General features: G+C 40.3%; 1 protein-coding gene and 1 long non-coding RNA gene across 4 annotated transcripts in view; one reads left to right on the top strand and one right to left on the bottom strand.

Moving 5' to 3' along the window:
- The window catches only part of LRP1B (LDL receptor related protein 1B), a 782,700-nt gene extending 780,812 nt beyond the window's left edge, over window positions 1-1,888 (top strand). For all 3 annotated transcript variants that reach the window (XM_079992449.1, XM_079992450.1, XM_079992448.1), the window contains one exon: window positions 600-1,888. In XM_079992449.1, the coding sequence (XP_079848575.1) occupies window positions 600-740 (141 nt within the window). In that variant the 3' untranslated portion in view covers window positions 741-1,888. The remainder of the gene's footprint in view (window positions 1-599) is intronic.
- The window catches only part of LOC307226585, a 168,633-nt gene that overhangs the window by 46,154 nt on the left and 109,909 nt on the right, over window positions 1-12,570 (bottom strand). Inside the window, exon 3 of the long non-coding RNA XR_013843509.1 lies at window positions 4,934-5,008. This is a non-coding gene — a long non-coding RNA (uncharacterized lncRNA). The remainder of the gene's footprint in view (window positions 1-4,933; window positions 5,009-12,570) is intronic.

Raw genomic sequence — 12,570 nt, 5'->3', positions numbered from 1 at the left:
TTATTGTCACTAAAGCACCCTGCCCTTTACTAACTTTTAAATCAAAATATTGCGGTGGCAGCTGGGCTGAAGAGAAGGTATGCTATGAAGTTTGTAAACATTTCTGCAGCAGTATCCCTTGAGAGTTGTGGTCATTCCAAGGGTAACTGCTATTCATATTCTCCATAACAGGATCATATGAAAATATAAGAAACTGAGAAATGAATTGGCATAGTTTTCATATGTTCCCCTCCCATATTTCCAATAAACTTGATTTCCCCTCAGTGTTTTTCCCCCCTTGAAAAATAGGCGTTGGTACTCACCATGAAGTTGTTACAGTAAGTGCCACACTTTTTAACAAAAAGAAGAGCCGGTACTGCATACTCTTGAGTACCCCCTGAGAAAAAGCACTGTTTCCCCTCATGTTGCATGTCATCGGTTGTATTAAAAGCATGTCCCATTAGTTATTTAACAACTCTTTATTATTTACGTGAGCCAAGGTAATGAATAATCATGTCCCAATTTGTTCCTATGTGTGCACGTTGTATGATGTATTAAACTGAGGGGTTTATTGATTTTTGTGCTTGAGCTATTCTTATCACATATTTATCTCTTTTCAGCCAACAAACTACTCCAATCCAGTGTATGCAAAATTGTACATGGATGGGCAAAATTGTCGAAACTCCTTAGCCAGTGTTGATGAGAGGAAAGAACTCCTTCCAAAGAAAATAGATATTGGCATAAGGGAGACTGTGGCATAATCCATTGTAACCTTTTGTATACTGTATAAATGTATAAAATATAATGATTACTTTTCTATGTACCAACAGTATTATAATTGTTTTAGCATCAGCATTACCTCTGGATTTATTTTTTTTCTGTTTGGTTGGTGGTTTTCTGGGTTTTTCTTTTGCTGATGACTTGACTGACCATTTGTATGGTATTTTTATGAAAAAAAAAATCTGCACTACAGTAAAATTTACAACAATGCTGCTGATATAACACACATTGAATTTGTTACAAATTAAAAAAAAATCCTTTGTAGTGTGAATATGAGCAATCTATTTTGTATGAGCCTTTTCCTTTGGTTTTACTTAATCAATGAAGATGATATCTGCACTTTTCCATTATATGGTCTGAAGGCTGTAGTACAGTGTGTGAATTTGTTTATCTTTTAAATGGTGGAAGTATGGATGGTCTACTCTCTTTGTGCCCATTAAAAATTCACTTCAGATTGTTAAAATTTTAGGAAACCTACTTTCACAAATAAAGCATAACTTCCTTTTACAGTTAGCTTTAGGTTGCCAAGAAGTTATGAGTACTATAGAGAACATCTAATGGTCTGCATGAACACAGATTTTTCCGTTTTGGAGATTCAGTGGTCGTCCAAGCTATACTAAACATATATACCATGTAAAAAACCTTCGTATTTAGTAAAACCGTATAGAACTTAGTGATATACGACTTGCAAGTGGAAAGACCTTAATTGATGTGTGCTAAGGCCTATTCTGTAGTCCTGTATACAGTAGCTTACCTGGAGCACAAGAGGGCATCACCTACACATATTATATATTTATTTACTCAGCCATATGCATTATTTGTGTATGATGAATTCCCCCGTGGTGTAAGGAGAGCAAAAAGCCATAAGCACACACATCAATAAGAGAATTCTTAAAGGGAAGAGTGGGGAGAACCCATACTTGCCTAAAAATATTAAATCAACCCAGTCTTCATCATTTTGTATCTGTTTAAAAGCTACTGTGGATTATTTTTAAAATTTCTTCAACAAACCTCAAAATCACATTCTCAGTAGTAGGTGGAGAGCGTTCAATGTAATGAGTTTCCAGCACTTTCTCTGGTACAGTATTAGCTTATTTTATGTTGTTATGAAGAATAAAAAAAAGAAAAATCAATACAATTTGCCTTTTTTTAATTGTGACAGAAATACGTAGTGCAATTTCTCTAGGTTGTTAAGAAAAAAACAGTCCTTGAAATATTTTATACATAACTTTAAAGGCACAAAAGATTTCACACACCTGTACACAAAGAATGGGGGTGGGGGCTTTTGTTCTTCTGCTACACATTACTGATTTTTTAGCTGTCATGAGATATTAATCTAACAGATTAAATATGTTTGTGGTGGCTCTTTTTTCCCTTTGTACGAACATTGCAAAAAAAAATACAGCTGTTTTATAAAAGATTTTGTTGTATTATGTGCATGCATACTACCTATTTCTAAACTTTGCCATGTTGAGGCCTTTATTAAAAAGAACTTGATTCATGTAATACTAGTGCAGTTGTGCTTGAACAATGTTACATATCGCAACCCTTTTTGAGTATTGGTTAAAACTATTTTTAATAGAATAATGTATTTCATTTGATTAAAAAAAGTCATTTTGCCTATTTTTTATAAAATGAAGTCCTACATACTTCACAAAAATGTTGACTTCTATTTACTCAAATGAAACTCTAACACTCTAACTACCCTGTTGAGGAGTTTGTAAATACATTCAAAAACATATTTCTTGAGCAATGTCAACTCAAGAAACAAAGATCTGTTATACTAAACGTGGGAAGCAAAATGTCAAACCTTCAATTTTTATGTCATATTTTGCCCTCAACACAAAGTTGTACAAAATGTCAAACTCTACTTCTTCTGTTTAAGAAGAGTAAAAGTTGGTAAATAAACATGGTGGCTCTGATCCATGACAAAGACAGACAAAGTAACCAAACTGCAAACACAAAGCCTTTTTTAAAAAGCTGAAATTTCACTAGTCAGATGGTTGACAGTGAAAAAGTTGCATGGGAGGAAGCTGAATCCAGTCTCCCTACTCGCCCTTCTGAATAATGAACAGCAGATTTCACAGGTTTTTAAATGGCTAGTACACATGGTTCTAGTTGCTGGGTCAGTCTGAAGAATAATGCACAAAAATCTATTTGTGCACAGGATTCTCTGTCCAACCAGTGACAAACAAACATGTTCAGTGTTCAAGTCGGTGGACTATAGCCAATTAAGTCCTACTCACAGAAGACCCATTGAAAGTAATGTTATGGTAGGTTTGCTGATACATACAATTTTACCAATTTGCTCCTCAAAGTCCATCAATGTTTGCTTATTTTGCCAAAACAGGTACTCCTGTTAATTACTATCATTTGGGAAGGTCCACTAATTCTGAAGGAAACCTACCTTAAAATTTGCTCTGACAAGAAATAATGATGGCCACTAACATAGATGGCTTGAAAAGAGGAGTGATAAGGCTATGAGGGCCTCCTAGCTGATGCTGGCTATGCTGACTAAATTCTTCCTCATTGCTGGGAGGCAGTACGCCTCTGAATATCAGTTGCTGGGGGTCACAAGTGAGGAGAGTGCTTTCGCACTCAGGTTCTGCTTGTAGCCATCCCATCGGCAGCTGGTATTGTAAGAACAGGTACTGTAAGAACAGAATGCTAGGCTAGCTTTTCTCATAGTCTTGTGATGCTGCTATTCAACTACCCTAGAAGCTACTTGGTCCTGCTCATCCTTCCTAATCTGTGGCCTACATTTTAACTAATCTCTCTTAAAGGTAAAGGTAAAGGTACCCCTGACCATTAGGTCCAGTCGTGACCGACTCTGGGGTTGCGGCGCTCATCTCACTCTATGGGCCGAGGGAGCCAGCGTTTGTCCGCAGACAGCTTCCAGTCATGTCATGTGGCCAGCATGACTAACCAGAGCAGCACACGGAAACGCCATTTACCTTCCCGCCAGAGCGGTACCTATTTATCTACTTGCAGTATGATGTGCTTTTGAACTGCTAGGTTGGCAGGAGCAGGGACCAAGCAATGGGAGCTCACCCCGTTGCGGGATTCGAACCACCGACCTTCTGATCAGCAAGTCCTATGCTCTGTGGTTTAACCCACAGCGCCACCCGCGTCCCTCTCTTACTGTGCTTTTAAATAACCTCCCAGAGAGCTGCTGGCGCTCCTGCTCTGTTTCCAGCACTGGCCAGTGGGACAAAGGGTAGGGCAGATAATGGTAGGCAGAGGCAGAAAGAAAGGGAGGCAGAGCACTGCTAGTCTATGCACATTCAAAGTGAATCCTACTTCTGCGTAAAATGCATAGGATTATGTTAGTAACCACAAGGTAATCGATCATATAGTAACAATACATTCTTTTTATCTCATAACAACCCAACACAATGCATATTTTCCCATATTAGTTTTCTCCTGGTTTTAGAGCCAAGGTGTTTTTTTTAAATGACAACTATTATTACTTATTAAATTTGTATACTGCCCTTCATCCAAAATTCACTGGGCAGTATACAATCCTGCTCCAACCAAGCAGTCTAGAAAGTTTTTTCAGATTGTACATTTTGTGGGGAACAAGTATGGTTGCAACCTATTCTCTGCACCAAGTTCCTGTACTTTTAACAGCGGCAGTAGAAGAAGATATTCAACAGATGTACTTTTCTCAAAAAGCCTGCTTTGGGCATCAAAATGAACACTAAAAGCCACAAACCAGTTTGCAATACACCATTTGAGTGCATGCAAACCTCTCAAACCCAGAGACTAGTAGGAAAAACACACACATCTCCCACCCGGGAATTCTTTTCTGGAGATGCAGAGATGGAACCAAGTCACAGTGATGCAGACTCCAGGCAAGAAGATGAGACACAGAGAGCATAGAAACTTAGTTGTCAGAGTGTGGGGAGAGTGAGAGTGGGGGCTCAGACTTGGTGATCTCACAGATAAACAGGCAACAGTTTATCCTCTCTCTCTCTCTCTCCTGTCATGAAGTCAATTCCTGCCTTTGGTTTAAGATCAGAAACGTGGATAGAAAAATTAAGAACTTGATGGCATGGTATTTGAGGGCAGAATTATGTGTGACATCAGCAAACCCATTTCCTCAAGCATTGTCGGGGGGGGGGGGGACTGCAAAACAACATTCAAGAGTCTCAGAGAAAGCTTGGGTACTTACCAGTTTTCGCATCTACCAAATTGTGCTGCCAGTGCCTCACCCACTGATTTCCTCCTATCTGAGTTTTCTTCTACTCTGTAAAAACAATTGGTAGGGGAGGAAAGTTTAAAAATGATTAGGGGATAGTTTTTATTAGGTCTGAAATTACACACATTTGTGCCCAGTGATAGTGTACTAGAAATGCCCAGTACTGCACTGACATTACGAAGAAAACAAGAAGCTGTATAATAATATAGTGTAATTATAGTAATTACAATTTAAAAGTAGCCTTCTTTGAAGTACATTTCTATAACATGAGAAGAAACCAGAAGCTCAGGATTTTTTATTTTTACTTTGCTAAGTATTTTTATTGTTTTCCATAAATGCCTAACAAAATAAAACTAGACAACTAAACAAAATCCTAACACCCCTCAAGCCCATTTTTTAAAAAAATTACTATCACCAATGTTCATGTTAGAAAGTTGCTGATCTATTTCTATTTTGATTCAATCCTTCATTGTTATTTTAATTCCGCCAGCATTTTTCACTAGTAGCTTTGAGCAAGTGGAATATATCAAGAGAAAACTGAGAGTTAAGATGAATGAAAAAACCCCGAGATAACACAAGTGCCAGAACATCATGAATTTCAAAACTACATTGGAAGATAGTGATTATGTTAAGGCCATTGCCTATAAAAAGAAGGCAAGCCATATTAGTGCCTTGTTAGAGCATTGTTTTCTTATATTCCAACATATTAATCTGAAAAGAGGTAAGTAGTGTCTGCATTATGTAGTAGTCTTTGGAAGAGAAAGAAAAAGAGAACTAAACACTTCCCATAGAAGGATTAGAATGAAAGTTTGTTGCTCTGAGTTCCTATCACCTCTTTCTTTCATCTTGGAATATAGTGGCTTAGAAGAAAAGGGGGAAAGGCAGCATAAGGTGACTTATAATGATAAGGAAATCTAAAGTACCCTGCAAGGCACCAGACACAACCTTTCATGTTTGTGAGATCAGCTGCGATAAAGGACATGCTATCCACTCTGAGTGAAAACAAGAAATTCAGCTTGCCAAAGAAGGCTAAGCTCCTCTCAGGATAAAACTGTTGCCTCATGAACTTTGAATTACTATTTAGGAGCATGAAAGCACACCGCAGAAAGCAAACCTAAAAGACAAAAAGGAACACCATGAGGCTTTTCTGCTGAGATTGCCATGGTGCTTCAACAGCTGAGAATTGATCAACTGAGGCTAATTTTCTTAAACTTTACTTTTATAGAGGGTGGATTTGCATTTTTAATAAACAGTTTAAAGGGTGCAATTTCTATACACCAAACTGAAGAACATACTAAAAACAGTAACAAAGGACAAGACAGGTTACAAAATGATATGCATAGGAAAATGTAAAAATTAATGTGGCTATTAACACTCTCCTTCCTACAGAGCAGGTTGAAAATACTGCCTACATTATGCTCTTTCATTTCTTTCAATGCATCTTTGTATGCAGTCATTTTTAACTTTTAAAGTAAACACCCTATCTTCAAAGTTGACCTAAGCACAATCTAAATGGACAGAGATGTTTGCAATACAGATCTGATCAGTTTACCTACAGCCAAAAAGATAACGGGGACACCATTTATCTCCAGGTGAGGAGGGAAACCCCTTCATGGATCACTGCCTTGCCATGGCGAAGGGGCTTGAATAACTCAGAGAAGCTATGAGCTATGCCGTGCAGGGCCACCCAAGATGGACAGGTCATAGTGGAGAGTTTTGACCAAACGTGATCCACCTGGAGCAGGAACCGGCAAGCCACTCCAGTATCCCTGTCAAGAAAACTCCATGGACAAAGACAACAGGCATATGCAAGTTATGACGCTGGAAGATGAGCCCCTCAGGTCAGAAGGCATCCAACATGCTACTGAGGAAGAGCGGAGGACAAGTACAAGTAGATTCAGAGCTGATGAAGCAGCTGGGCCAAAGCTGAAAGGACGCTCAGTTGCGGATATGCCTGGAAGCGAAAGGAAAGTCCAATGCTGTAAAGAAAAATATTGCATAGGAACCTGGAATGTAAGAACCATGAACTTGGGTAAGTTGGATGTGGTCAAAAATGAGATGGCAAGAATAAATATTGACATCCTGGGCATCAGTGAACTAAAATGGAGAGGAATGGGTGAATTCAGTTCGAATGACCATCATATCTACTACTGTGGGCAAGAATCGCGTAAAAGAAATGGAGTGGCCCTCATAGTCAACAAAAGAGTGGCAAAAGCTGTACTGGGATGCAATCTCAAAAATGATAGAATGATCTCGATATGAATCCAAGGCAGACCTTTTAACATCACAGTAATCCAAGTTTATGCACCAACCACTGGTGCTGAAGAAACTGAAATTGAGCAATTCTATGAAGACTTACAACACCTTATAGAAATGACACCAAAGAAGGATGTTCTTCTCATTATAGTGGATTGGAATTCTAAAGTAGGGAGTCAAGAGATAAAAGGAACAACTGACAAGTTTGGCCTTGGAATTCAAAACGAAGCAGGGCAAAGGCTAATAGAGTTCTGCCAAGAGAACAAGCTGGTCATCACAAACACTCTTTTCCAACAACACAAGAGACGACTCTACACATGGACATCACCAGATGGGCAGCATCGAAATCAGATTGATTATATTCTCTGCAGCCAAAGATGGAGAAGCTCTATACAGTCAGCAAAAACAAGACCTGGAGCTGACTGTGGCTCAGATCATCAGCTTCTTATAGCAAAATTCAAGCTTAAACTGAAGAAAGTAAGAAAAACCATTGGGCCGGTAAGATACAATCTAAGTCAAATCCCTTATGAATACACAGTGGAAGTGAGGAACAGGTTTAAGGATTTAGATTTGGTGGACAGAGTGCCTGAAGAACTATGGATGGAGGCTTGTAACATTATACAGGAGGCAGCAACTAAAACCATCCCAATGAAAAGGAAATGCAAGAAAGCAAAGTGGCTGTCCAACGAGGCCTTACAAATAGCGGGGGAGAGAAGGCAAGCAAAATGCGAGGGAGATAGTGAAAGATACAGGAAATTGAATGCAGATTTCCAAAAAATAGCAAGGAGAGACAAGAAGGCCTTCTTAAACGAGCAATGCAAAGAAATAGAGGAAAACAATAGAATGGGAAAAAACAGAGATCTGTTCAAGAAAATTGGAGATATGAAAGGAACATTTCGTACAAAGATTACCATAATAAAAGACAAAAGTGGAAAGGACCTAACAGAAGCAGAAGACATCAAGAAGAGGTGGCAAGAATACACAGAGGAACTATACCAGAAATAAATGGATGTCTCATATACCCCAGGTAGTGTGGTTGCTGACCTTGAGCCAGACATCCTGGAGAGTGAAGTCAAATGGGCCTTAGAAAGCACTGCAAATAACAAGGCCAGTGGAAGTGATGATATTCCAGCTGAACTATTTAAAATATTAAAAGATGATGCTGTTAAGGTGCTACACTCAATATGCCAGCAAATTTGGAAAACTCAGCAGTGGCCAGAGGACTGGAGAAGATCAGTCTACATCCCAATCCCCAAGAAGGGCAGTGTCAAAGAATGCTCCAACTACCGCACAATTGCACTCATTTCACACGCTAGCAAGGTTATGCTTAAAATTCTACAAGGCAGGCTTAAGCAGTATGTGGACCGAGAACTCCCAGAAGTGCAAGCTGGATTTCGAAGGGGCAGAGGAACCAGAGACCAGATTGCAAACATGCGCTGGATTATGGAGAAAGCTAGAGAGTTCCAGAAAGACATCTACTTCTGCTTCATTGACTATGCAAAAGCCTTTGACTGTGTCGACCACAGCAAACTATGGCAAGTTCTTAAAGAATTGGGAGTGCCTGATCACCTCATCTGTCTCCTGAGAAATCTCTATGTGGGACAAGAAGCTACAGTTAGAACTGGATATGGAACAACTGATTGGTTCAAAATTGGGAAAGGAGTACGGCAAGGCTGTATATTGTCTCCCTGCTTATTTAACTTATATGCAGAATTCATCATGCGAAAGGCTGGGCTGGATGAATCCCAAGCCGGAATTAAGATCGCCGAAAGAAATATCAGCAACCTCAGATATGCAGATGATACAACCTTGATGGCAGAAAGTGAAGAGGAATTAAAGAACCTTTTAATGAGGGTGAAAGAGGAGAGCGCAAAATATGGTCTGAAGCTCAACATCAAAAAAAACGAAGATCATGGCCACTGGTCTCATCACCTCCTGGCAAATAGAAGGGGAAGAAATGGAGGCAGTGAGAGATTTTACTTTCTTGGGCTCCATGATCACTGCAGATGGTGTCAGCAGTCACGAAATTAAAAGACGCCTGCTCCTTGGGAGAAGGGCGATGGCAAACCTAGACAGCATCTTAAAAAGCAGAGACATCACCTTGCCCACAAAGGTCTGTATAGTTAAAGCCATGGTTTTCCCAGTAGTGATGTATGGAAGTGAGAGCTGGACCATAAAGAAGGCTGATCGCCGAAGAATTGATGCTTTTGAATTATGGTGCTGGAGGAGACTCTTGAGAGTCCCATGGACTGCAAGAAGATCGAACACATCCATTCTGAAGGAAATCAGTCCTGAGTGGTCATTGGAAGGACAGATTGTGAAGCTGAGGCTCCAATACTTTGGCCACCTCATGAGAAGAGAAGACTCCCTGGAAAAGACCCTGATGTTGGGAAAGATGGAGGGCACAAGGAGAAGGGGACGACAGAGGACGAGATGGTTGGACAGTGTTCTCGAAGCCACAAATATGAGTCTGACCAAACTGTGGGAGGCAGGAGTGCCTGGCGTGCTCTGGTCCATGGGGTCACGAAGAGTCGGACATGACTAAACGACTAAACAACAACAACAGAGGAGGGGAAAACGTTTTCCATAAGAGTAATTTTTGCCACTTCTCCGATAACTTTCTCTTTCGCTCACACTGTAGGGCCAAGGAACATATCAGTCACCAACTTCCTTCAGTGGGTAGATTACCTATGAACTGAGGAATCTCCCCCACTCCTGTATACCTAGTTTGGAAGTTGTAGTATTAATAAAAATATTATACACTGGGATCCTTCTTAAACATATTTTCAGGTGGTTTAAATAAACAAACTCTCTTGTTTGAAGCATGCTAGAGGTGCACCCACTGCAGCGTGAGTTTTAATTTAGTATGATGCGGGTGGCGCTGTGGGTTAAACCACTGAGCCTAGGACTTGCTGATCAGAAGGTCGGTGGTTCGAATCAGCATTTCCGTAAGCTGCTTTGGTTCGCCAGAAGCGGCTTAGTCATGCTGGCCACATGACCCGGAAGCTGTCTGCAGACAAACGTCGGCTCCCTCGGCCAGTAAAGCGAGATGAGCACCGCAACCCCAGAGTCAGTCACGACTGGACCTAATGGTCTGGGGTCCCCTTTACCCTTTACCTTATTGTCTGGCAACCATAAAGCTGAGGGAGATCTTTAAAACATGACAGAAAAAACAATATGAACAGAACAGACCATCCCAGAACAGTATTTTTAGAGAACTCACTGAATCCCTTAACTCCCCCTTCTCCACAGGCATGGTCAACCATATAGACCCCCCCAGCTCATGGCTCCATGCCCTACTGTCAGCCTGTCCTGTTAAGATTACCCAGTCTACCTAATCTCCCATTATGTATAATGGAAGACACACATATCCCTTGAATACACTAAGTGAGGAATGGGCTGCATCTAGCAAGGATAGGAGAAATAGCTCCAGGCAATAGCTCTTCTCCCAATGTCCAAATATTTAAAGCACCTCTTCCTGATGATCATGACTGTCTTGTGAGTGGCTAGTTAAGAGCCAGCTGTCAGTCAAAGGCCACCAGGAACGTGCCTTTAGAAGATTACTGTTGCCAACAGCCTTTGTCCTTCAGCTTTCATCTATCAACACTGCAATGTTATCCACAAGACCAGAAGCCCGCTCTTCAGTAATTACAATAGGGTAGACTTAAATTGTTTTCTTTATTTTCTATAAAAGCTCCATTTTGCCTCTTTCTTTTGCCCACCTGCCTTTTATTCTTAATACACTTCTTGAATGGGTTCATGTGTGTGTTGGTGCTAGACTCCAAATATTACTACCCCCCTGAGAGCACTGACCATATGGCTTCATGCCGTGTGTGTAAGTGGAATTTGACAGAGAAAAGCCAGCTGCCTTGGGCTCCAACAAGAGAAAAATAAAGCTGCTTGCTCTCTCTGTGTCTCCTTTGAGTATTTGCCTTGGATTCTCAGATTTTGTTTCTGCTTCAGGTTAGAACAGGTGTGGGGCACTAAAACAATTAAAAAATATATTTTAAAAACAATCCAATACAAACACAGACTGGGAAATATCTCCATGTAAAGGGCTTGTTGGAAGAAGGAGGTCTTAGATGCCAAAAGACAACAGAGCCAGTTTCTGTCTAATATTTAACAAGAGGGGATTCCAAAGTGTAGATGCTGCAAGGCCATAGTACATAGTAAAGGCCTGGTTCCTATATTGTGCAGAACAGATCTTCTGATGAGTTGGTATCTGCAGGAACCCCTCACATGCTGAGTGCTCAACTGGGTATATATAAGGGTTATCTCCCAAGGTTTATCTGACAATAGAAAACTGTCCTATTTCCAAGTGTAATTATAATAATGAAATTTTCTATGATACACACTAAAACATCTTCATAAATATTTGAAAATATGCTGTTCAACGGATTCTGGAAGACAGGAGGCTGACTCCTGACAGCCAATTAATTATCACAATCAGAGGAATTCTAGACAAAGTACCTTCACTGTTAATGTGAAGCCTAATTAAAATTCATGTCCCATAAAAGTCACTTGACTCTCAATTATGATTAAGTATGCAAGGTCACTAGAACACAGTGAGAGACTGAGCCAAATGCAGTCCCTTAGTTACTCAGTGACAGTTCAAAAGTATTGTCATGCTTTGTGAAGAACTGTACGTAAAATACAAATTACAGTTCAGTGTATTTCAGTGTGAATGGCTGACAGCTACAATCTTCTGGCCTTGTAGCTCATTTGAATGTGCTGCGGTAAAGTAGGTGGAACCAACTGGTGCCCTTGCACTCGTGGAATTGCTTTTGATCCAGCAAAGGCATCACTAATAGAAGAGGAAGCTATTTCCCCCAGCATCATTCATGTTATATTTAACCCAGTCAGATGGGCGGGGTACAAATATTACAATTATTATAATTTTTAAAGCCTTTTGCTGCCATCCATCTCCAAAGATATCAATGTGGAATATAAAAGGGACGAATAAACAAAAAATACCTCAATAAAATACAATAAAATTAAAGGAATAAATAAATAAATGTTGACATTGGTATTAACAGTACAGTCATACCTCGGGTTACAGATGCTTCAGGTTGTGTTTTTTCGGGTTACGGACGCGCCAAAACCCGGAAGTACCAGAATGGGTTACTTCTGGGTTTCAGCGATCGTGCATGCACAGAAGTGCTAAATTGCACTTTGTGCAGAAACGCCAAATCGCAACCCGCGCGTGCACAGACGCGGCGCTGTGGGTTGCGAATGTGCCTCCCGCACGGATCACATTCGCAACCCGACTGTCCACTGTACTCCTATAGAAAAGGGATTCTAGAGATATGGTGCCACCACAGAGAAGATTCCCTTGTTATCATGTAACAAACTTC

This window comes from Podarcis cretensis (genome assembly GCF_951804945.1).
Source record: "Podarcis cretensis genome assembly, chromosome: 1".
NCBI lineage: Eukaryota > Metazoa > Chordata > Lepidosauria > Squamata > Lacertidae > Podarcis > Podarcis cretensis.
The sequence above is the reverse complement of the archived record's forward strand: the minus strand, read 5'-3'. Positions and strand labels throughout refer to the sequence as shown.